The sequence below is a fragment of the Rhinatrema bivittatum genome, chromosome 1 (assembly GCF_901001135.1).
Source record: "Rhinatrema bivittatum chromosome 1, aRhiBiv1.1, whole genome shotgun sequence".
Classification (NCBI taxonomy): domain Eukaryota; kingdom Metazoa; phylum Chordata; class Amphibia; order Gymnophiona; family Rhinatrematidae; genus Rhinatrema; species Rhinatrema bivittatum.
In genome coordinates, this window is record NC_042615.1 from 796,992,928 (window position 1) to 797,019,664 (window position 26,737).

The 26,737-nt window shown below is 45.0% G+C and overlaps 1 protein-coding gene across 1 annotated transcript in view; it reads right to left on the reverse strand.

The window, feature by feature from the left end:
- The window catches only part of PIK3C3 (phosphatidylinositol 3-kinase catalytic subunit type 3), a 498,179-nt gene that overhangs the window by 377,278 nt on the left and 94,164 nt on the right, over positions 1 to 26,737 (reverse strand). Inside the window, 1 exon segment of the mRNA XM_029581010.1 lies at positions 23,331 to 23,426. Coding sequence (XP_029436870.1) covers positions 23,331 to 23,426 — 96 coding nt within the window.

Consider the following 26,737-nt stretch of genomic DNA (forward strand, 5'->3'; position numbering starts at 1 on the left):
AAGCCCGTATTGAGCTCCAATTCCCCTCAGCCGAGGTCTGTAAGCTAAAAAGGCTTTCCTCTTTTGTGCCGTCGCCTTAGCGAAGTCCGGAACAAAAAGTATATCCTTGCCTTGATATTGAATCGGCGCTTTCAATTTAGCTGCTGCCAAAATTTCCATTACTTGAGGATAGCGGAGGATTTTGAAAATAATCGGTCTGGGGAACTGAGCATTTCTAAGTGGCCTAGCAGGGATCCTGTGGGCACGCTCAATTTCAAAAGCATGTGTAAATTTGATATGTAAGCATACTGGGATCAAATCACTCAAAAATGCAATCGGATCCGTACCTTCAGCCCCTTCTGGTATCCCCAGAACTCGTAAGTTGTTTCGACGGTTCCTATTAGCTAAATCTTCCATAGCTTGCTGAAGTTGTTCCATGTCTGTTGTCAATCGGGGGAGTGACGCAGTCGATATTAATAGCGAGGATGTCTGCGATTCCACATCATCCAATCTAGTGTGAAAGTTAGCGATTTGTTGAGCCATATTTTGTAAATCGCCCCGAATCGCCGTGGTTGCCTCAATATTGTGCTGGATTAAGTCCTTAAGTTGTTTTATCTCTTGTAAGACCATATCAGCGGACGCCATGCTTTTGGAGGCCATAGATTTCTCCGGTGAGATCGGGTCTTGTTTTGCCCGTTTTGAGCCGGCAGAAGCCGCAAATGCCGCTTCGATTTTGCCCGATTTGGCAGTGGACATCTTCTAGTATTTGGCACTCGACAGAAAGCGCGATCCAAAGCAAAAAAAAGGTGGGTTCCCTTAAGATCAGAGATACTATCCGGCGGAGCTGTGGAGTCAAGCAGCCATCTTTGTCGCGGCTCAAGAGCGCCCCCCCTCCATTTCAGTTTTTGTTTAATTTGTGCTCCTTTATTTTGTATTCTGTATTTGGTGAGGGTCTGTCTCTGCTCTGTGTGTGTGACCATGATGAGAAATTCTGCTAGCATAGGGATCTATAGCAATCTGGTTTGTTTTGTTTCCTCAGTAGGTGGTGTATTGGTATTCTAGGACCCAGTGTAATATTTACCCTTGCTTTTTCACAGGTAGGGTTATTGTTGTTTGAGTCCTTGGTGTTATTACTGTTATGTTATGATGGGATTGCAGTATAGATTTTGAGTGTCTTTTTTTTTGCGAGGTTTTATTTTCGTTCACAATGTGCCTGGCAGTGGAAGGTGTTTGTGCTGCTGTTACTGTGAGGTGACACCAGCATTTGAAAATATCTTTTAGTATGATGAGCTGTAAGGGAAACATCCAAGCTCCATTGTTTGGGGGAATTTCAGTGGATGCACAGAGTTACAGAACTGGAGGTGCAGGATTTATATTGACATTCTGTCCCTTCCTATAAATTCCAGGCTTCACTCTCATAGCCATATAGAATTAGTTGAATGAGGCTATCAAATAATTTTATAGTGTGAAACTGGCCAGCTTTTTAAAATTACGCAGAAGACCCTTTGGACTTTAACACCAAATATTCAAAAGCTGTGTTCATCTCATCAAGCTCATATATCTCATTAAAGAGGTAAATTGAATAACACAATAACTTTGTTTTATTATTGTTATTCATAAATTATAACAATAATATTAATCTTGGAACATTATACATTTTTAATATAAATGAAAGATTTTCACAAGATAGGTTGTGTTGTGAAACATTTTATTATGTATATATTTAAGGAAACATACATAAATTGTCGAAATACATTTCGTTCGTTTAACCTTTAACCTCTGGTTTACTAGTAGACTGAATTACTGTGTCCAGAAATTATGTTTGTCTAAAAAGTGTGTCACCAATATGAAAAGTTTGGAAAGCTCTGCTCTAGGAACTTATCCAAATCTTTTTTAAATCCAGTAACACTAACTGCTGAAACCACATCCCCTGACAATGAATTCCAGAGTTTATCTATGTGCTTAGAGGTAGATCTTTAAAAAGTATGCGCGCGTGTACTTTTGTTCACGCAACCGGCGCGAACAAAAGTACGCCGGATTTTATAAGATATTCGCGTAGCCACGCGTATCTTATAAAATCCGGGGTCGGCGCGCGCAAGGCTGCGTAAAATCAGCAGCCTGCTCGTGCCGAGCGGCCTCGGAGGGAACTTTCCTTCCGCGTCCCCCCACCTTACCCTCCCTTCCCCTACCTAACCCACCCCCCGGCCCTACCTAAATCCCCCCCCTACCTTTGTTGGGCAAGTTACGCCTGCTTGAAGGCGGCGAAACTTGCGCACGCCGCCTCGCATCCCCCGGCATAGGCCGCAGTGCCAGGGGACTCAGGACCGCCCTCCCGGCCCGCCCCTGAACCGTCACCACGCCCCGGACACGCTCCCTCCCGCCCCTTTTACGAAGCCCCGGGACTTATGTGCGTCCCGGGGCTTGCGCGCGCCAGCAGCCTATGCAAAATAGGCGCGCCGGCGCAGGGCTTTTAAAATCTAGCCCTTAGTGAAAAAGAATTTGATTTGATTTGATTTAAATGAGCTACTTGCTAACTTTATGGAGTGCCCCCCTGGAACATAAACAGTTGAAGAGATTGTTCAATTTTAATAAACAAGAAACTGTGGCTTTGAAACAGCTCAAAATAATGAGAACATAATAAACCTGCTGGTAAGGGAGGGGGACAGTTTGTAGAGACATGACTGCAGTATGTGAGAGATACAGAGATAATTAAAAAAACATGGATTATTATAGACTATTATCCAAAGATATGACAAATCAGATTAAGTAGAACATATAAGAGACCTTAGAAGTTTCATGGGTTGTTTTTTTCTAGCATCAAAGGAATAATTTTTTGTGGTCTATCTCAGGATGGGTCATTTATACAGTATCAAAGCTTCACAAATCTTTAACCTAACCACCAAGAAGACCTATCGTTTTTGTTAAATACTGGAACCTTTATATTTGTGGACCGATTCTTTACTAAATCTGTATCATCGGCTCAGTCATGCATTCAGGATACCATATATGTACTCAATATTTTGCAAAACTTTCAGGATAATGTGCAATCTATTATTTTGTGACCATGGACATAGAGTCCTTACTTACTAATTTTCCCCAAAATCAGGCATTGAAGATTATAGCTTAAGTTATCTAACAGCGACCTTTACCTCAACATATTCCTATTGAATTTGTTTTTAAGCTCTTTATTTTAGCTTTTGCCATAAATGTATCCAGTTAACAACAAATACTGTTGAACAAAGGCATATCGAATGCACACCGAATGAACACCCCATACACCTCCCCAATCCCAACTCCCCCCGCCCCTACAGGAACTCTTTTTCATTATTTTTGGGACTGTGCTGTTACATGATCGTTCTGGGAATCTTTACTGTTTTGTTTTTTTTTAGCAAATTGCTTCACACATCCATATTCTGGAGTCTTCGCATTTTTGTTTATTTGATTGTTTGGACGATATCTACCCTTCCACCACAAAGCTACAACAGTTGTTTTCCTATTGAATTTTTATTGTAATTGGTGGAATTGGTTTTGTGCAACAATTATTTTTCATTTTAATGATCTTTTTATTTACAAACACAGGGAGTAGCTATGGGTGCTACCATGGCATCAGATATAGCAAATTTAAGTGTTTCTAATTTTGAAGAAACAGTGTTGTCAAGGTAGATGGAGCATATTATTCTTTGGAGAAGATTAATAGATGATATATTTTGGAATAAATCTATGTCACAATTACAAGAGTTTTATCAGTGGCTGAATGCACAGAAACCACATTTGAAGTTTATTATGACTTTGAATCATAAGCAGGTTTCTTTTTTGGATATGAATATTTTAAGAACTGTGGGAGTTTAAAAACCACAGTGTATAGGAAACCTTCAAATCAGAATAATCTTTTGCGTTATCAAAAATCGACATCCTAAGGCATTGTATAGAGGTCTTCACTTTTGACAGTTCTTAAGGATTAAAGGGATCTATACTGACATCAAGGATTTTAATATTCAAGCAAAGTTTCTAATGGGGAGAGTTCTAGAAGGATATCCTATTGGTATTATAAAACAATCGCATTTACGAACCCTGTATGCTAACAGAGATTTATTACTATTGGATCAGAAAAAGAAGAATAAAGATAAACTGGCATATGCTCTCAGGTTCTCCATTTACTTCATAGCATAATAATGAAACAGTCATAATTACTTATGCATCCAATTTTTAAAGAACCTCCCTAAATAGCCTATTTGAGGGTTAGGAATATCTAAGATAGGGTCGTACAAACAGAAATTAAAAGTGGAAACAAGGGGCAAGATCAATGCAGCAACTATTCTTTTTGTTTTCAAACTATAGAAGGTACAAAATGGAAACATTCTTTTTCACAACAGAATACAGTTTTACATCGGTCAACAGATTGTACATCTAAAAACATTTACATTATAATGTGTCCCTGTCCTCTGTTATATGTGGGAAAAATGAAAAGAATGGTGAAAACATTTAATAGAACATCAAAGTTGTTTTAACAACAAACATGAGGAAGAGCCAATGGTTAAAGATTGTTTACAAAATTGACACAAACTTGAAAAGTTAAGATGGTTGGTTACTTAACAAGTTGAACATTGGTGAGGTGGGGCGTTAAAATAACACTGAATTATAAAGAACTCTGGATCTTTAAATTAAATATTATGGAACCACTGGGTATGAATGTAGAGCTTGAATGGAATACATTGATTTAATTTGGAGACATTTTTCACTGCTCAGAATACATTGAATGACTTGCGAGCTCAAGGATTATTGGTGGAGCAAACATTTAAATTTGATTGGTTCTTAAGGAATGCAGGGCTTGTTCATTGGATTTGATGTGTACTCAGTAGCATATGAAATACATTGAGTGTTTCTCCGTTTTTACAACTGATGAGAGAGTTTGGGACAAATCACTGGCACACAGACAGAACCCCTGGAACAGACTACAAAACACGGCACTGTGTCAGGTGCATTTGAAGAATTTTGGAGAAGGGAAGTAATGTGTGCTTTTATATTTATTTATTTTTATTTATTTATTTAAATGCTTTTAAAATATACCGACATTCATAGGATATATCATGCCGGTTTACAATCAACATTGAAGCAGTGAAAGAGAAATTACAAATAACAGGGAGGAGGAGGGGGAGCAGGATTGGAAAAAGGAGAAGATGGGGGCCAGGTGACAGCAAGCGCACTTTATATATAAAAAAGCTTTATATATAAAAGCGCACTTTATATATAAAAGCGCATTTTATATATAAAATGGTCACAAAACATTTTTAAAAAAAAGTTAGGACTATGATTATAATGAATTAAAGACTATTCAGATTTTTTATTAGTCCTGATATATGATTGTCCCATTATAAATATAATCACAGCTGAAGTATATTTACAAAAATGTTACTGGTGAATGTTTTAGTTGGTATTTAGGATTTTTTTACTAGTTAATGGAAATACAGAATTTGGATTTCTGTGATACTTTCAATTTCAGAACAAATCCTTCTAGCTAATCTTCAGGATCATATTTTCTAACTTCTGAGATCCAACCAGTTTCATTCCTTAAGCAAATATTTCTACAGCATTGTATTCTTTAGGCAGATCATTTTCATCTCTTTGCAATGCCATAAATCTTTGTCATCTCTGTCTTTCACTTCACTTCCTTTCAAATGAGGATCCTTTGTGCTTATCCCAGGCTTTTTTCAATTTTGTTACTGCTTTTGCCTTCATCACTATTTCTGGGAGAGTGATCTTTGATGAAACATGTTTTGTTACTCCTGAGACTCATATCAAGATCTGGAGGCTATGTTTGAGAAACGACAGAAATAAACTAGAGATGGTCCAAAGGAAGGCAACTAAAGTCTGCACCAAAAGTCATATCAGATAAGCCTGAAGGATGTAATATGTATACCCTAGAGGACAAGAGGGAGAAGGGGAGGGAACAGAGGGAAAAAGATTCTTAAATTCCAGAAATGTATTAATAGTGCACAATAGGCAAAACCTTTTTTGACGGAAGGGAAGCTGTAAAACTAAAGGTCAGGATATGAAGCTCCAAGTAGGAAGACTCAGGAACACCAGGAAATATTTTTTCAAGGAAAATGTTGTGCATGTCTGAAATGTCCTTCTGGAGAAGGTGGCGGAGACAGAAACACCAATGGAATTCAGAAAAGCATGGGATAAACAAAAAGGATCTCCAGTAGAAGAAGATACTAATGAAGTATTGCATGGCGTGGCCATTACAACCCTAAACCTAAACAGCAGTTGTATAGATTATATTAGGGATGTGAATCGTTTTTCAACGATTAAAATTATCGTCCGATAATGTTTATATCGTCTTAAATCGTTATAGAACACGATACACTAGAAATTCTAACGATTTATCGTTAAAAATCGTTAAATCGTGTTAGTGCGCACTAACTCGAGTTAGTGCGCACTAACTCCCCGTTAGTGCGCACTAACTCGATTTAGTGCGCACTAACTGAAAATGATACAAATAAACACTTTCCAGGTCACTGAAGGTCAGTTAGGAATGAATATGTGTTCCTATTGGCTGGCTGCCCTCTTATCTATTGATATTACCAAGGTTACCACTGAGGTGATGGTTGGGGGGATGGGAAATGGAACTGGAAACTAACAAACACCAACAGAAAATGAAACAAAGTGTTCACACTTCCCAGGTCAGTAAAGGTCACTTAGGAATGAATATGTATGTATGTATTCCTATTGGCTGGCTGTGCTCTTATCTATTGATGTTACCAATATGGTTGGGGGGATGTGAAATGGAAACAGTTGGAAGCTTGACAAAAAAAGTAATGTAATGATCAGCACTCACGTGACTAGAACTTGTTTGTTTATTATTTTTGTTAGCAGGCACCTGAAATGCTAGTGCATGTTGAATTTGCCAATCACTGTGCATTTTAGAAAGGTGGTCCTGGCTGGAACTGTACACAGTTCAAATATATGTAATTGATTGTTGGTAAGTGTATTTTTTAAGTAGCCACACTGGCACCAGTATGTTTACTTTTCCTCCTACTTAACTCACTAGCTCAGCTTTGTAAGAAGGGCTTCTCTGCTTGTGTGTTGTTTTTGTTTGGTGTGAGGAGAGCAGAAACATCAGATCTTTATTCAATCTACTACAGTCATCTCTTACAGTGCCCTATCCCTATTAATACCAGGAGTGTTGTGATCTTCCTGCACACAGTGCCCTAACCCTGATACCAGTCTGAGACAGCTCCCTCCCTGCATTACTAGTGAGAGGCTGGCTTCACAGACAGGGGGGAGCTGCCTGACCCTCACTCCTGACTTCCCCCATGTCCCAGCTAGTGAATGGTGTGTGGGTGAGGGGGGGGGAGGATGGTGAAGTCTGAGACAGCTCCCTCCCTGCATTACTAGTGAGAGGCTGGCTTCACAGACAGGGGGGAGCTGCCTGACCCTCACTCCTGACTTCCCCCATGTCCCAGCTAGTGAATGGTGTGTGGGTGAGGGGGGGGGGGGGGGAGGATGGTGAAGTCTGAGACAGCTCCCTCCCTGCATTACTAGTGAGAGGCTGGCTTCACAGACAGGGGGGAGCTGCCTGTCCCTCACTCCTGACTTCCCCCATGTCCCAGCTAGTGAATGGTGTGTGGGTGAGGGGGGGGGGGTGGATGGTGAAGTCTGAGACAGCTCCCTCCCTGCATTACTAGTGAGAGGCTGGCTTCACAGACAGGGGGGAGCTGCCTGACCCTCACTCCTGACTTCCCCCATGTCCCAGCTAGTGAATGGTGTGTGGGTAAGGGGGGGGGGGGGAGGATGGTGAAGTCTGAGACAGCTCCCTCCCTGCATTACTAGTGAGAGGCTGGCTTCGCAGACAGGGGGGAGCTGCCTGACCCTCACTCCTGACTTCCCCCATGTCCCAGCTAGTGAATGGTGTGTGGGGTGAGGGGGGGGGGGGGGGGGAGGATGGTGAAGTCTGAGACAGCTCCCTCCCTGCATTACTAGTGAGAGGCTGGCTTCACAGACAGGGGGGAGCTGCCTGACCCTCACTCCTGACTTCCCCCATGTCCCAGCTAGTGAATGGTGTGTGGGTGAGGGGGGGGGGAGGATGGTGAAGTCTGAGACAGCTCCCTCCCTGCATTACTAGTGAGAGGCTGGCTTCACAGGCAGGGGGGAGCTGCCTGTCCCTCACTCCTGACTTCCCCCATGTCCCAGCTAGTGAATGGTGTGTGGGTGAGGGGGGGGGTGGATGGTGAAGTCTGAGACAGCTCCCTCCCTGCATTACTAGTGAGAGGCTGGCTTCACAGACAGGGGGGAGCTGCCTGACCCTCACTCCTGACTTCCCCCATGTCCCAGCTAGTGAATGGTGTGTGGGTAAGGGGGGGGGGGAGGATGGTGAAGTCTGAGACAGCTCCCTCCCTGCATTACTAGTGAGAGGCTGGCTTCACAGACAGGGGGGAGCTGCCTGACCCTCACTCCTCCGGGGTATTGTGATCTTCCTGCACACAGTGCCCTATCCCTGATACCAGGGGTGTTGTGATCTTCCTGCATGCAGTGCCCTATCCCTATTAATACCAGGAGTGTTGTGATCTTCCTGCATGCAGTGCCCTATCCCTGATATCGGGATGTGTGCAAGAAGATCACAACACCCCCGGTATCAGGAATAGGGCACTGTGTGCAGGAAGATCACAACACCCCCAGTATCAGGAATAGGGCACTGTGTGCAGGAAGATCACAACACCCCTGGTATTAGGGATAGGGCACTGTGTGCAGGAAGATCACAACACTCCTGGTATTAATAGGGATAGGGCACTGTGTGCAGGAAGATCACAACACTCCTGGTATTAATAGGGATAGGGCACTGTGTGCAGGAAGATCACAATACCCCTGGTATCAGGGTTAGGGCACAAGTTCTAGTCACATTGACTGATCACATTACTTGTTTTGTCAAGCTACCAACTGTTTCCATTTCCCATCCCCCATATACTGTCAGTAGGAAACTTGGTAACATGAATAAATAAGAGGGCAGCCAATAGGAATACATATTCATTCCGAAACTGACCTTAACTGACCTGAAAAGTGTCAAATTGTATCATTTTCAGTTAGTGCGCACTAACTCCCAGTTAGTGCGCACTAACTCCCGTTAGTGCGCACTAACTCGAGTTAGTGCGCACTAATCGGAAAAAACGATTTTTAACGATTTTTTAACTAAAAAATCGTGCCTAAGACGATTTTCTTGCCCTGCCACACGATTTCTATCGTTAAGACGATATGGAAAACGATTCACATCCCTAGATTATATTGCGTCTCTAATGTAGACTTCCCACAGACTCGCTTGTAATATATTGTTGTCTTGACTAGATTATAAGCTCCATGAGCAGGAACTGTCTTTTTTGGGTTTCTTTACAGCACTATATATATCTGTCTAATAGTGCTTTAGAAATGAAATAATAGTAGTAATAATAGCAGTGGAAGTAGCAGCAGTAATAGCCAAGGAAGCATGGGGATAACCTAAATGCAGCAGCAGCAGTTACAGCCCTAAACAGCAGTGGTACAAATGTATCAGGGCTCCACAAAAGCATTGGCCATCATTAAACAGATTTTAGGTATGCTTGGGACAGAGATGAGAAAAAGGTTGCGAGCTCAGGTGGGTGACATGGCGATAGAGGAGATGGTGTTGAACTGAATTTGGAAATTTATATGTGCATCTACCCAAAATGAACAAAGCTCAATGGGGCAGAATGAATGGGCTATTTGGTCTATACCTGCTGCCATTTACAATGTTACAGAGCAGAGATAGCCATTAATTGATATTTTCAGACAGGCAAATCTTTAGAATCTGTTTTGGAATGTTGCCCAGATACTAGCATTGTGCTTTAGTATCTTTAAATCCCCAAAAGAGAGTGTGTATTCTAGTAATCAGAATTTAGTAAAATATTTGAATTTGGGGCAAAATCCTTTCTACCACTCAGACTGTGTATAATCTTGGAAAAGGTACTTTGCCTAAGTCTAATTTTAATTGGGCTATGCTGATAAGAACACTGTTGCTTATATTCTCTACAAGATACAACCCCACTGGCAAATCAATAATACATCACAAAAATCCGAACACAAAAAACATATAGTGACATAATATATTATAATCTTTATTAATATTACAGAGAAAATGTTTCCCAACATGTTGGAGGTTTATGATCAGCAGAAAAAAAATCCTCAATGCTCTCCTGAAGAAGTCTGTATAAAGGCGAAACATGTTGAGAGGATGAAGAGGATATAGAAAGATCGGGAAGATGAAGAAAATATGAGAAAAATACAATTGTTGATACAAAGTGATTATGTATCAGTTAATGAGAAATTTTTTCTGCTTGTGAAAAATTTGTTTTGAAATTATGAGAATATTTGAAAGAATTTAATATAGAAGATAAGAGGTTGGGGTAATAAGGTTTTTAGTGGATATGTATGTGAAGGGAAGTGTGAATGGTATGAATGTATTGGTTGGGAATTTTAGGCAGGTATTCCTTGGGTTTGTCTTTTGAAAAAATTTTAGATAAAAGTGTTTAGGAAACATTTTCTCTGTAATATTATTAAAGATTATAATATATATGTCACTATATTTTTTTTTTTGTATATTCTCTACAATGCATTCATGCCAAAAAATATGCCATAAAGCCATCTCTTTCTCCAGAAGAAGCTACATCTATGTTTCTGAAGTATTAATTGTAAAGCACATTTATATCCTATAAGAGATGCTATATAATTTTCATCATAATGCCTACAGAATAGACAAAACCTTGGTTTAAAGTCTGATTTTAAAGATGAGAAGAGCTGTTTGCAGAAGCAAAGTAGAAGTTATCAGCTCATTGCTTTTGCCCTGGTACTTCGCTGACCTGAAGTCCTGTATCATGAAAAAACGTCAGCAGAGACAGCCAAGACATTAAGAGCCACTGCAGCAAATACAGCCGTGCACAATCTCTTTCTCAGAGAAAAATCACGGTTTCCCACACCTGATGTTTAACAGGCTTGTTCTCTGTCACAACGCTAAAACACAAAATTTATCAACCCAAGCATGACAAGTAATCTTCACTTGGACTATCCGTCACCAGTGGCAGGTGACAAGAGCCTGTTCCTATTATGCTGTACACCGGACTGGTGACTGGAAGCATGACAAGTCTCAATAGGCGGGTGGTAATTTATGAACTATTTTCTAGCAGCAGACTTAATATATAAGTGGACTAACATGGCAACTACATTATTTCATTCTAAGATCAGCAGAAACAGGGTCAAGAATGTGTTTATACAAAGTAGCTATTTAACAAGTCTACAATTTTTCTTCTGAAGATTTCACATTCCAAAGTTATTACGTCGTTTTATAACAGAGGCCAACCCAAAATGGCAAGGGGCTTGTTTCATGCTGCCTAGTTCAGTTCATGACTACAGACTGATTAACTGTACATTCTGTTTTAGCCACTGATGTGTATTAGGAATATTTCACATAAAGAAGGTATTTAGAAAAGTTTACAATATTAAAATTTAATTTTAAAGATATCACTCAGTCTGGAACTTGTGTCCAGCTGTAGGTGCATTTCACTACTAAAACAAGAGAGGGTTTAGAAGTAATTTAGATACACATATGTCTGGGATACCTTAGGTGCAGGTGGACAGATAAGATGACCTCTCGAGGTTCTTGGAGTCCCACCATTTTATGATTCTATAACACCTTGAAACATTAAAATACAGAGTTCTATTACCTCCCACTGAAAATAATTCAACAAAGTACCATTTCTGTAAAATGTTTCTCTACTTCTCTTTTTAATTTTATAGATACTACAACCCACTACAGATAAATATAAATATATAGCGATGCAGAACATTGAATGAAAATCCAACAATGACCAATGCTTTAGGATTGCATATTTAACAGACTACAATAGCACTTAAAACAATTTAAATCTGTCCATTTACAGAGTATTGTTGCTGAATATGTAAAGAAAAGAAAACAACTGAAGCTGGTAAATCGGTAAGTATAAATGTAAAAAAATTACAGACAATACATGAAATCCATTCGATGCCTTTTAAAAGTAATTTTGCATGGACAATTCAGACGGTTGTCTACTTTGAATAGGGACTTTGTACCTTGGCTCCAACTCACTGATTCCAATTAATATATCTTCATGCAGTGTGGCATGACAAATTCTATTACTGCCAACAGCTGAAGAAAAGAAATCACACGTTCTGCTACACCGCTCATAAACAAAGAATGAATCCTGTTCATTATCTTGATCCCCTGAATAACCTCCAGCAGCCAAAACTAGAAGAGAATGTAACAAAGCAAATCAAGAGCCAAAGAACGAAATGATGTACTTGTAATGTGTATTCTCTGAAGCTCTACTGCAGGGACGAACGCTGTCCCTTAAGTGCCAACAGATATGGTTTTCAGAATTTCAACCACAAACACTGAATTGTATTACTTTTATATAAGTTGTATACTTATTTTTTTTAATTGTCAACTGCTTTGATTTGTATCCTCAGAATTCCAGGTTATCCAGTATATAAATACACTAAACAAGATATATTTGCATGCATTTAATTGAAGTGCAAAGCTAATTTGCTTCATTTGGATATTCTAACAATCTTAACTGTTTATGGTGCTCAAGTACCAAAATGAGTCATCCCTGCTCTTTGAGCCATATAAATGGGGCAAGATCTTGCCAGAAAAAGCTTCTTAATATGTATGGAAGAGAACCCATGCAATACTGGACCAATAGCCAATTAACAAAATTGTGATGTGACAAATAACTCCCAATGGTTCAGTCGGGGCTAGTTCTGCTGAAAAAGCAATGATCATAGCCCTCAAGGGAGACAACGTCCCAGCAACTACACAACAGCAACAGTTAGTGACAGGAGTCAGAGGCACGGAAGGAACCGTGTGTCTGTAGGTCCCTGCTGAGGACAACTCTTAGCTAACTTTTCCTATATGTTTACCTTCACTAAGTCTGTTTGTTGTCAGAGAATGTGAAATTTCTTACTTATGTTTATTCTCCGTTGACAGCAACTTAAGTCACTTTTCTGCTTCTCCTTTGGAATTATATCTCAATTAGAACTGACATCTGTGTTTCCTATTTTTATTTCATATTTAAACCCTCTTCCCAACTAGCCCATTTAGTACAAATAATCTTCAATAAAGAACTACAGGCACGGACTCCAGCCAGTAAGTGTTGCTGTGGTGCAGTCACTGGCACTTCGTCCCCCTTGAGGGCTATGAGCGCTGCCTTTTCAGCATTCCCAGCACCGAATGATACATCCAGAGTTATTTATCACATCACAATTTTGCTAACCACATTTTTTTTGTCACACTTTCAGGATGTTGGTTATCTTTTATCATCATAAAAGTGTGACAAAATAAAAATACATGGTTTTTTTTTATTAGAAAAACCTGTTTTCCCACTTTCCCCTTTATTTTCTGGATGTCCAGCTTTGTACTGCTGTATTAGTGATTTTATTTGTTTTACACATGTATTTCTCTTATGCTATTTTATAGTTTCATATATTATGTTTTTATTTTGTGTTACTTGATTAGATTTTGCATTTTTTGTACACTTCCTCTTTGTATCAAGGATGTGGTTAACAACTAATTTTAAATAAAAATGAATGAATGAAAATCAAACTAGAAACATAGAAGACAAAAAAAAGAAGAAAACCCTGAAAGCCAACAGAGAAGGTAGAAGCTGAGCTTTATCCTGAAAAAAGATTTTTAGCTTCAGTAAGTCAAATCTCAAATTCCAATGAGAGGCAGTATCAAGGCAATAATACCTAATGAATGTATAGACTCAACTCCATGCTGCAGCTTTGCAAAGCTCTTCTAAGATTAACTTTAGATTGACGATTGATGTTGCTATTGCCCAAACAACATGGACTTCAACTTACAGTCAATTCTGCAGTGAGCAAACAATGAGAAAACCCATCTAATAGTAAAATAGAGCCAGTGGATTTTCCCATAGAAAATCCATAAATCTTGGTGATAAAACAATTAAAATACTTTTGGAGGGCTTTAGTCTGCTTCAAATAGTGGGACAGCATTCTCTAGCAAACAGTGTATATAGTGCAGCTTCTCCCTCATGTAAGAGTAAAAAAAAAAAACAATGATGAAAGGACTGTGGCTGATTACACTGAAAGTTCAACCCCTTTGGCTGAAATCTGGAACAACTGCAAAATACCATCTTGTTATGTTTGGTATAAGATGGATTAACCATTCAGATCTCTAGATCAGTCATTCTGTAGGCCAGGAGACCCCCCAAACTTGATGCTCAAGGGCGCAACCCAGTCGACTGCTCAGGATTTCCACAATGAATATGCATGAGATCTGAACTAGAAAAGATACAAAGAAGAGCAACAGAAATAATAAAGGGGGATGGAAAAGCTCCCTTATGAAGAAAGGCCAAAAAAAAAAAAAAGCCTGGAAAAAGAGATGACAGAGGGGATATAATTAAGATTTATAAAATCATGAATGAGATGGAATGGGTAGATATTTGAATGAGTAAATAACCATTCCCTAACACTAGGGATTGGGAGACACTCAATGAAACTAGTATCCAGCAAATTTTAAATAAATAGGAAACATTTTCTAACTCAGCATATGATCCAGCTATGGAATCTGTAGCTAGAGGACTTTGCCAAGGCAATTCACATAAAGGGGTTCAGATGAGGGGTTCAGCTTCAGCTACACCTTCTGTTCCGGTCTAGCTCGTCTGTTCACCGTCAGCCGCGCACCTCTACTCCTTGTGGGCACACCTCTCCACCATCTCTCCGGGAGACCCCCCAGAGGTCCACCTAAGCCCAGGCAGCCCGGGAATCCAAGCTCCAGCTTGCCTCTGTCTCCTTGTGTGCTCTGCATCCTGGCGGCAGGCGCCCTCTGGGATCCCTCAGAGAGGCGTATCAATCCTGCGCCAGGCCAAGAGTCCACCTCCAGCGCAACAGATAATTTGTTGGATCTTCATGATCGAACTTACCTTTCCCAGCGCTATGTAATATTCTCAACCTACTTGGTGATTACATTTTCAGGTTAATGTGCATGCTAATGGTGTGGCGTGCTATCAGGTAAAAGTTTTACCATACACAGGCTAAAATTTTTTGCATTAGACATTAATTGACATTTTAGCGTGCACATTACATTTTACCGACTCGCATGCTAAACCATTTCTAGCATGAGTTTTTTTGGATAGGCCCCATAGTCTTCATATTTCTGACAGATTAATCTAGGAACTACTCACTCCTGACAAAGAAGGTCACTATATCATGAAAAAAAAATGGAGTTTGTTTATAAGCAATTCTGTCATTCTCCTGCTCTTTTTTCTGTTAGTTTACAGCAATTAAATATTTTCTTTTTCCATTCTATCTAAATCTGTGCATGCTTATACCAATGCAACAAACTTAGGAGCCTACTTACTAAGCAGGGCTAAGGTAAATACCGCATGTTAACCAGCGATTCTGCACATTTGCTTTACTGCAAATAAAATCAGGCATATGAATTTTTAAAAAAATGAGCTGGCTCACTTGCAAATACACACAAAGTAGTATGGTTCATGAAATTCTTCAGGAGCTGCACTACTCCTGAAAGTTAACTACAACTTAAGCATAGCTAAATTTCTAGCAAGATCATCAACAAGCTATCGCGCCTGACAATGCTCTCAGACCACCCCAGGGCACTAAACGTAAAGGGGCATGTAGCCCCTCACCCTGTAACCAAATTTATTAAATTCAAAAAAGTCTCTGGTCTATTGTTGCCCTACCCCTCCACCCCGCAACAGACTCAAACTAATGTCCCACCCCCCTCCTAAAGCCCACCACGCCCTACCCCATTTCTTCAAAATCAGGCCCTTCCTCAGGCGCTCCTACTCCTCCCAGATTCGAGCACACCGCCTCACCTATATGCGAGAAATGTATCGTCTCACCAGGCACACTGCTGCCCTAAAGTCCAGAGCTTTTGGCACGCAGCTATCGCCTATATTTTCCAAGAGACCAAGATAACAGTTAACCTAGTCAAACTCACGCCCTCCTTTTTGACCACCTGCGTGGGGTAGCATTGGGGCAGAAACACAAACGACTGTGGATTCGGAAAGTTTTACTTTTAAGCTAAGAAATCCATACTCCTCACCTGGCTGCCTAATTTGACATACTGGAAAAACCAAACCCACCTCCTCTGCCTGACCAAAAAAAAAAAAAAAGAAGAGGCGGAACGCAGAGATAGAGCTCACAAAACTCGGCCCTTCCTTTCCGTTTGGGCTGCCTAGATCCAATCGCTGCCTCACAGGACGCGTAGTTTAATACTCAATGACATATCCCTGCCCCGTAATTTGCTTTTCTTATGCTGCGTCCCTTTACTAAGGCCTAGGGGAGGGGGGGGTGTTTGTTGTACTAGGGGATGCTGAGAAGACCCCAGCAGCCTCCTCTTAGTGTTCTCTGTTCAGGATCCTGTGCCCCGTCATGCGAGGAGGGGGAGGGGAGAGAGGGGAGGCTCGTGGGCTTCGGGGAATGCAATGTTTCGTGTTTATAATCTGCTGTCACTATAAGAAAATTATTCCTTACCTGCTAATTTTCGTTCCTGTAGTACTTAGGATCAGTCCAGACCGTGGGTTATGTCCCCAGTCCAGCAGATGGAGTCAGAGCAAACTTCCAGGGGTGCTGACATATAAGCCTGTGCACCCCCTAGGGATCCTCAGTATCGAGAATATCAAAGCCCAGAGCCAGAAATACTGGACAGGAAAGTAGGATGGATCAAGCACCAAACAAATTGTAACCACAGAACACAAGTAACCAATGCAACTTGCAATGCGAACTGTGAAAGAACGGAGTAACAAACACAAACATCAGGATGTAGAAATATGAGAGACAGAGGGTAAAAAACGTACACGAGCAGGCGTCTGACCAGCACTTAGCAACCCCGGGCGGGCGTCTGGACTGATCCTAAGTACTACAGGAACGAAAATTAGCAGGTAAGGAATAATTTTCTTTTCCCTGTACGTACTAGGATCAGTCCAGACCGTGGGATGTACCAAAGCTTCCCTAAACCGGGTGGGTCCCTGAAGACCCTGCTCGAAGAACCCTGTCTCCAAAGGAACCCGAATCACCTACCGGTAGTTGCAACCGGTAATGCTTCGAGAAGGTATGCAGCGACTTCCATGTCGCCGCGCGACAGATTTCCTGAATGGGAACATGTTGAGACTCTGCCCGGGACGTGGCCAGAGCACGCAACGAATGAGCCCGGACACCCTCCGGGGGCGCCTTCCCGGCACCGATGTAGGCCGAGGAAACTGCATCCTTGAGCCAGCGTGCAATAGTCGTCTTAGACGCTTGCCGTCCTTTCTTATTGCCGGACCAAAGCACAAAGAGATGGTCGGAAGCCCGGAACTCATTGGTCACTTCCAAGTAGTGTAGCAGAGAGCGCTTCACATCGAGACGCCGGAGGGCCTGAGGCGCATCCGACGGGAAGGCCGGCAACTCCACCCACTGGTTCAAGTGGAAGGACGACACCACTTTAGGTAGGAAAGAAGGCACCGAACGAATAGAAACTCCCGAATCCGTGAAGCGTAGAAACGGTTCCCGGCACGAGAGCGCCTGAAGCTCGGAGATGCGTCTCGCCGAGGCTATGGCGACCAGGAACACCGTCTTAAGTGTGACATCTTTGAGGGAGGCCTGCCGCAGTGGTTCGTAGGGAGCCTGCCCAAGGAGGCGGAGAACCAGGTTGAGATTCCAGGAGGGATAGGGATGCCGCACCGGCGGCCGCAGGTGTTTGACTCCCTTGAGGAAGCGCGAGACGTCCGGATGAGACGAAAGGTCAGGATGCCCCGTGGTACGAGCCAGAGAAGCTAGAGCCGAGACTTGCACACGCAGGGAGTTGTAGGAAAGGCCCTTCTCCAAGCCCTCCTGAAGAAAGGCTAGGACCTGACGGAGAGAAGGTGTGGTCGCGGATGCTCCGTGCCCGGCACACCAGATCTCAAACACCTTCCAGACCCGTACATAGGCGACTGAAGTGGAGGTCTTACGTGCCTTAAGCAGCGTGTCTACCACGGTTACCGTGTATCCTTTGCGCAGGAGACTCTGCCTCTCAAAAGCCAAGCCGCGAGACAAAAGTGTTCCGCCTGGTCCGAAAATACCGGACCCTGATGGAGCAGTCGCGGAAGGTGTGACAATCGCAGGGGTCCGTCCACTACCAAGTTGAGTAGATCCGCAAACCACGGACGCCGCGGCCACTCTGGCGCCACCAGGATGACCTGTCCTGGATGATCTTCGATCTTCCGCACCACCTTGCCCACCAGAGGCCATGGAGGAAAGACGTACAGCCGAAGACGAGGGGGCCAAGGTAGAACCAGGGCGTCCACTCCTTCCGCCCCGTGGTCCCTTCTGCGACTGTAGAACCGCGGGGCCTTTGTATTGCCCGCCGTCGCCATGAGATCCATGGCGGGCGTTCCCCAGCGCCGAGTGATGAGCGACATTGCCTCGTCGGAGAGAGCCCATTCCCCTGGGTCCAGCGTCTGCCGACTCAGGTAGTCTGCCTGAATATTGTCCACGCCTGCGATGTGGGAGGCCGCTAGACGGTCGAGGAACTGCTCCGCCCAGGCCATGAGACGGGCCGCTTCGACGGCCACACCCGGGCTCTTGGTGCCTCCCTGACGGTTGATGTAGGCTACCGTGGTCGCATTGTCCGAGAGAACGCGGACCGCCCGCTGTCGGATGAGGGGCAGGAATTGAATGAGAGCCAACCGGACTGCCCTGGTCTCCAGGCGGTTGATCGACCAGGTCTTCTGTTCCTGTGTCCACTGCCCCTGGGCCGAGCTTCGGAGACACACGGCCCCCCAGCCGGTCAAACTGGCATCGGTAGTGACCACGATCCACTCCGGCGACTCCAGGGGGCACCCCTGTGCCAAGTTCCTGGGGTCCAGCCACCAACGAAGGCTGAGTCTGGCCGCCGGCGGAAGGGGTAGTATCGCCTGATAGTCCTGCGAGACAGGTTTCCACCGCGAGAGTAGCGCCATCTGCAGGGGCCTCAGGTGTGCAAAGGCCCACGGCACTAGGTTGATGGCGAAAGCCATTGATCCCAGGATCTGCAGATAATCCCTCGCTGTTGGAACCGGGAGAGCGGCAAAGTTGCAAATTTGCTCTCTGAGCGTCTGGGCCTTGTCCGGCCGCAAGAAGACCTTGCCTTGAGCGGTGTCGAAGCGCGCGCCCAGGAAGTCCAACTGCTGCGACGGAAGGAGACTGCTCTTGCCGAAGTTGACTACCCAGCCAAGAGACTGAAGAAAGCCGACCACCCTGTCGACTGCTTGCTGCCCTTGAGAGAAGGTCTTCGCTCGGATGAGCCAGTCGTCCAGGTATGGATGTACTAAAATCCCCTCTCTTCGGAGCGCGGCCGCCACAACCACCATTATCTTGGTGAACGTCCTGGGCGCCGTTGCCAACCCGAAAGGGAGGGCCTGGAACTGGAAGTGTTGATCCAGTATCTTGAAGCGGAGGAGCCGGTGATGGACCGGGTGGATCGGAATGTGTAAGTAAGCCTCCGTCAGATCCAGGGAGGCCAGAAACTCTCCCTGATGAACCGCCGCGATGACGGACCGAAGAGTTTCCATACGGAACCGGGGTATCCGGAGGGCCTTGTTGACCTCCTTGAGGTCTAAGATGGGACGAAAGGATCCATCTTTCTTGGGCACCACGAAGTAAATGGAATAATGACCCAAGCCCACTTCTCCGGAGGGGACGGGTGAGATGGCCCCCAGGGCTAGGAGACGGTGCAGTGTGCTTTGTACTCCCACACGCTTGTGACTTGCTCCGCAGGGTGAGAAGACGAATCTTTCTTTGGGGGGATACCGCAAATCCAAAGCGTAGCCTCGCCTTAGAATGTCTAGGACCCATTGGTCCGTGGTGATGTTGGCCCACTCCCCGTAAAACCAGGCTAGTCGTCCTCCGATTCTCGGGAGGGGGGAGTGAGCCGGCCTGACATCATTGGGTAGACTTGCCGGAGGAGCCCGGAGCCGAGGAGTCCCTGGGTGGTCTGCGGCCCCGAAAGGACCGAGTCCATGACTGCGACCTGTTCGAGGGATTTCTCGGCCCCTGAGACCTGGAACCCCGAAATCGCCGTTGAGAGCGGGACCGATTCCTGGAGAAGGAAGTAGACGGACGATACGACCGCTGGCGGTCCTCGGGCAACCTGTGTACGGAATTTTCCCCCAGGGATTTGATGATCTGGTCAAGATCCTCACCGAAGAGGAACCTACCCTTGAAAGGTAGAGACCCTAGGCTGGATTTGGACGAAGCGTCCGCCGCCCAATTACGAAGCCACAGCAGGCGCCTGGCGGAAACAGCCGAAACCATGGTCCTTGCCAGGACTCGTAGTAAATCGTGGAGGGCATCAGCCCCGTAGGCAATGACGGCCTCCAGCCGGTCCGCTTGCGCCGCTTCTTCCGGTGGTAGTTGCTGTGAAGTCAGTAGCTGCTGCACCCACCGAAGCCCGGCTCGCTGGGTAAGGGAGCCACAGATAGCAGCACGGACCCCCAGCGCCGAGACCTCGAAAATCTTTTTGAGGCAGACTTCCAGCTTTCTGTCCTGTACATCCCGGAGGGCCGTTCCCCCTGTCACGGGAATTGTGGTTCTCTTAGTGACGGCAGAGACTGCCGAGTCGACCTTGGGTACCTTAAGCAGATCCAAAAAGTCGCCGGGAAGAGGGTAGAGTTTGTCCATCGCTCTGCCCACTCTGAGAGAGGCCTCCGGCGTGTCCCACTCCCGCACCAAGAGATGGAGGAACGACTCATGAATCAGTAACGTTCGCTCCAGAGGACGTAAGCCCGCCAGGACCGGGTCCCCTTTTGAGCTAGCGGAGGCTACGGAGGGGGCTGGGGGCCCCGGCGGTTCGACGGGCGGATCGAGATCCAATTCCTGGAGGACGTGTGGGATGAGGTCCGACAGCTCCTCCTTACGGAAGATCCGGAGCACCCGTGGGTCGTCACACTCCAGGTGCGCTGCCAGGAGCGAGTCATCGTCAGCCGTGGAGGCCGGATCGTTCCCAGGGTCCTGCGTGGGATCCACTCCGCTGGGTGGGAGAGCCAGGAGCGTCTTATGGCCACTCCCAGATGGCGCTGGGTTGGCCCCCCCCCCCATCAGTCGGGGAATCTTCGCGGGCGTGGGGTTCGCTGGAGCACCCCCTGGGGGTCCCCCCGCCGGCTGCAGGCTTTGGAGGTACGCCTGGTGCATCAAAAGGACAAAGTCCGCCGTAAACCCCCCTGCCGGTGGAGGGACTGCGAGCGAGAGGTCCGTGGAGGGGCCCGCAGCGATGGAGGGAGACGATGGCGCTGGTATCGGCCTGAAACGCGGTGAAAAACCATGTGTGGACTCCTCCGCCTCTGAATCAGCCGCGCTTTCCAGCTCTAAGATGGCCGCCGCTCCCGCCAAAGAAGGGGGCGGGGCCTTTCCCCTGGAGCCGCGGCGATCGGAGTTGGACGGCGAAAAAGTCGGGGAAGCCGATCCGGTCTCTCCCCCGGGGAGGCCAACCCCGGGGGGCCCGTCTCGCGATCCGCCCTGCCCCGGGTCGGGGCCGGGAGACCCCTTAAAGCGCTGCATGGCGCGCGGCCGGAGCGAAGAGTCCCCTCAGCGACCTCCCCTAGGCCGGAGCTGAGCACTGCGCGCCGCGGAGGGAGCGAGCTCGTCCACCCAGGCTCAACCAGGCACCCTCCCCGCAGGAGCAGCAGGGGAATGAGACTTCCCTGCTGCCGCGGCCCCGGGGAATGAAACGTCGCGGGGCCGAGGGGAAGAGAGTGCGAATCGCGGCGCGCCGAAGGGGAGAGGCTGGCCCCACCAGCATCCACCTAAGCCGTCCGACGGCGACCCTGTAAAGAAAATTTCACAAAAAAAAACTCACCGCCGGAAGGGAGGAGAAGAGGGAGAAACAGGTAGGCAAGAAAACATACCCAGTCCCGCTGGCAAGCTGCCTAGGACAGGGAGGCCCGGGCAGGGCTCCAGGCTCCCTGAAGTGAGAGGAAAATTTTCCCTTTCTTTTTTTTTTTTTTTTATTTAATAAATTTAGCAGCCCAGGTCCGCTTGATCCAGTCAAAGAAGAAATAGGAGAGAGTAAGAAATGTAGCAAAGGCCACACACTGGGGAAGCAAAGGTTCCCCCACTCACATCTGCTGGAGTCAGAGAGATACTGAGGATCCCTAGGGGGTGCACAGGCTTATATGTCAGCACCCCTGGAAGTTTGCTCTGACTCCATCTGCTGGACGGGGGACATAACCCACGGTCTGGACTGATCCTAGTACGTACAGGGAACGCTCATTCATTCAACTACTGTTTAATTATTGTTCAACTCTGTGACAATGTTGGTTTTATGTGAAAATGAATAAAGGTACTTATAAATAAAATCAGGCCCTTCCATGGCACCTCCACCACCCATCTAAAATGAAGTCCCTAGGTCTTCGGGGGGCAGAAGCAATGCTCAGGTGGTCCAGCCCTGTCAGTGGCAAATTTAAAAATGGCACTGGCCCAGGGAACATGCTTAACTTGGCCATAGAGGGGAGTGATTGGGCAGGGACTCTGATTTTCTAGCAACATGGGTGGGAGCAGGATTATACTCAGAGTCTGTTGGCGAGCTGCTGGAGACGGGAGAGGGTGGGGGAGGGGGCAGGTCAGTGACGGACCAAGGCTTTTTCTTTAATGCAATTACATTTGCTAGAGCAGGCCACCCTGGGCACTGCCAGAGCCAGGAGCACATGATTTTCCGTGCCACGGTAATGTGAAGAAACTTTCTGTGGTCTTTCCTAAACTGCTGTACTCGGGTCCTGGAGTTTAGTAAATCCCGCTGGAACTTCCTCATCGTGAGACAGCACAGAAAGAGGCTGCTTTTCTACGGCTTAGGAAACCGCTTTCTTCCCCACTCCTCTCCACACCGGAGTCGGGTGATTTCCTACTTCATAATGTCTGAACCCAAGGATAGTGAATCTCTACATTCTGAGCACACACAAAATGCAAATATCAAAACAATATATAACTTTGTAAAAGTTCTCTTTATTGTTCCTCCACTATCATCATAACATAGCAAAAGAATTAGTTCCGACTAACTTAACTGTATAAAACTTTATAATTGCTTGGAGTATCATTAAATTCTGTGATCTTGAACTGCACTGCTTGACTGAGTGGTTTCTGTAATCTTATAGCTGTACTGTTTTGATTTGTACTTTATGTGTAAAAGCATCTGCTGGTGACAGCTGTCTGTCGTAATCTCACTACGAAATGCTTCTTCTCAGCAGGGAACCCTGCCATTTTGGGGGTGAGAACTTTTTTTTTTTATTATTATTTTTAGTAAGAACTTAAAAAAAAAAAAAAACACAACTTACCTTCTCATAGTAAACTATTCCATATTCTTTATCATCACACTTGACACAAGGAAACTCTACCATCAGGTACATAAAATTAGAACTCCTTTTTTCGCTCTGTAATGAAAGAGTCAAGAATGTAGTCTGCACATTAAAGGGCAGGGAAGTCAATCACACATATTCTCTTAACTGAGTAATAACCATACTTTAATGCCATGACAAAAACATCAGATCACTGAATGTTGCAGCGATTTCTAGTGGTTAGAGCAGTGGGCTACGAACCAGGAGACCACGGTTCGAGTCCCGCTGTCGCTCCTTGTGACCTTGGGCAAGTCACTTTACCCTCCATTGCCTCAGGTACAAAAACTTAGATTGTGAGCCCTCTGGGGATAGAGAAATGCCTACAGTACCTGAATGTAAACCAATGTGATATCTCAGATCTAATGTCGGTATATTAAAAAAATAATAATTAAATAAATAATGGGAAATAATTAAACGCTATTTTTATCCTCTTAAATGAGGGTCAGAGAGAAGTGGTCATAACCCTAAAGGAAGAGTCTCATCAAGTGAATTATGTATTTCCTGCCACCACAAGCAAGCAGATGTTATCAATAGAGAGTTCCATTTCCTACCCTCCATCATCAGCTATCTCTCCCAGAAGGTATCAATACAAAAAAAGTAGAATTAAACCCTTAATGCAGTAGCTGAATTTTAAACTTGCCAATACCTTCCCTCAACTGCATGATCCTCCACTTTTGTAAGGACAAACAAAAGCAAACAATCCATCTGGGACTCCCTGACCTCTGTTCCAACTGGGCTACTGAGTCGGGCGACAAAGCGAGGAATCAGCACAGCCACTTCAGTGCTCTGACCTTGCCGTCACGCATGCTCTCTCTTTCATGCCCCTCTGGCCCCAATCCACAAAACGTAATTTAAAAATGCTCGCAGCAAGTGATCTTCCCAGTTTGTTTTTAAGTTTAAAAGCAGGTTTTCCTAAACTCGGTCCTCAGAGGCCACAACCCAGTTGGGTTCTCAGGATTTCCACAACAGATATGCATGAGATTCTAGTTGCATAATAATGGAGGCAGGGCATGCAACTTGATATTGTGTATATTCAGTGTGGCAATTCTGAAAACCCAACTGGGTTGCAGCCTCAGAGGACAGCATTTAGGAGACCCCACTGCTTTAGAGTATGGATTCTTAAACCCAGTCCTAAAGATCCACAAAGCAACCTGAATATTCTTCAGCCAAAAGGGTGTACAGCTGGATGAAGAACAGAGTTAATTTCCATATCTTGGTTACTCTGAAATTTAAAAAATGTTTTCAGTCCTTGAGGACCAGATTTGAGCCTTCTTGCTTTGACAGCATTGACTAAATGTGTCTGAAGGGATTTGTTACGCTTGAAGACATGGCAGGTTCCAGAGGTACATAGGAATTTCAGGATTTAAGCTAAAAGTGAATAAAAATGTCTTGTCAATTATTTAATTGATACAAAGTGAACATTATTTTTTGCATAATTTTAAAAAAAACTGTATAGAACACAGGAGGTAATTTTCAAAGGAATTACGCACACAAAAATAGCATATATCTTAGAAATTTTTAAAAATCCATTTACGCATTTAAAACCTTCTGAAACTTCAGCCCTACAGAGTGAATTTTCAAAGGAGTTAAGTGCGTAAAAGTAGCAATTTTCAAAAACCCATTTTTACGCATGTAAATCCTTACTTTCATACAGCCCGATCCAGTAAAGTCCGTGGGAGAGCGGACTAACGCCCGCTCTCCCGGCGCGCGCACCGGCCCCTCGCCGGTGCGTGCGATCCAGTATTTAAATTAGGCAACGCGGTGCAAACGAGGAAAAGGAGGCGCTAGGGACACTAGCGTGTCCCTAGCGCCTCCTTTTGGCCTGGAGCGGCGGCTGTCAGCGGGTTTGACAGCCGACGCTCAATTTTGCCGGCGTCGGTTCTCGAGCCCGCTGACAGCCACGGGCTCGGAAACCGGACGCCGGCAAAATTGAGCATCCGGTTTTCGGCCCGACAGCTGCGGGCCGAATTCAAAATTTTTTATTTTTTTTTTTTTTACTTTTTTATACTTTTGGGGACCTCCGACTTAATATCGCTATGATATTAAGTCGGAGGGTGCACAGAAAAGCAGTTTTTACTGCTTTTCTGTGCACTTCCCTGGCGCCGGAAGAAATTAGCGCCGACCTTTGGGCGGCGCTAATTTCTTAGAGTAAAATGTGCGGCTTGGCTGCACATTTTACTTACTGGATCGCTCGGGAATACCTAATAGGGCCCTCAACATGCATTTGCATGTTGAGGGCGCTATTAGGTGCCACGGGTGGGCCGCGTGTTTTCCTCCCCTTACTGAATAAGGGGTAAGGGAAAACACGCGTCCAGAGCAGGGTGACAGTGCGCTCCGATGGAGCACACTTTACTGGATCGACCTGATAGGGTGCAGCTTACTAGTAAAGAGAAAGTACCGTCACTGCAGAATTTACACTGTGCTCCTTACCTTAGTAGAAGTTGCAACGACAGGAGATTTATTTGCTTGCAAGGCAGTTTAATTTGTAAAAATATTTCTTAGTTTCTCAGCTCCAAGGTCAGCATAGTTGCGACAGTCCTGACTTTTCTCTGCCAGTGTCAGGATGCATCCCCAAGATGCACTTCTAACCAGGGGCAGATTTACCAGTAGGCAGAGTAGGCGAGTACCTATAGGCAGCCACCCTGCCTGTGAGACTCACTTGTTTTGTATCATCAGCTACAGTGCCAAAGTTGTGGGAATTGCAGGGAGAGGGGGAAGGAAAAGGAGTCAGCTGTCCAAAGGACTAAGGGTAGCCATTGTGTCTGCCAATGACATCAGACTGTGACTTCATCTGAGAGCCAGTGCTCGTCAAGAAAATGTTATTGGTGCTAACTTAGCCCCTACTCTTTAGTACTCTGCATATATTATTATATTGTTGGGGGGACTCCTTGATCACCTTGTTCAAATTAGAATTCCAGGGGAAACAGTACACAGACAGACTGAGGAAATGAGGAAAACTGATCACTCTCAAACCAAAAAAACACAATTAAAAACAACTTCAATCAAGTAGGTTTCTCCACAGCAGCAACAAAAAAATCCCCATATAATCAGTATTAATCTGTCTCTCTCATATCTTGTAGGCTCATAACCTGGGCCCTCCTCACAGCTCTTATAAGAATTCCACACAGAAAACCAGCAGTAGCATGTACAGACTCACTATGGTATCAGATTGCAATCAAGTGCTTTTGCTGTACTGGGCAGTTTAACCCCTTAATAACTACATTAACTGATCATATTAGGAACTGTCTACAACCCATTGCTCCTCCATCAATCCTGCTCCTCCAGCTCCCCTCCCACCTCCATCTGCTTCACTTCTTGTCTTCCCTCCCCTTCCTCATCTTGTGTCA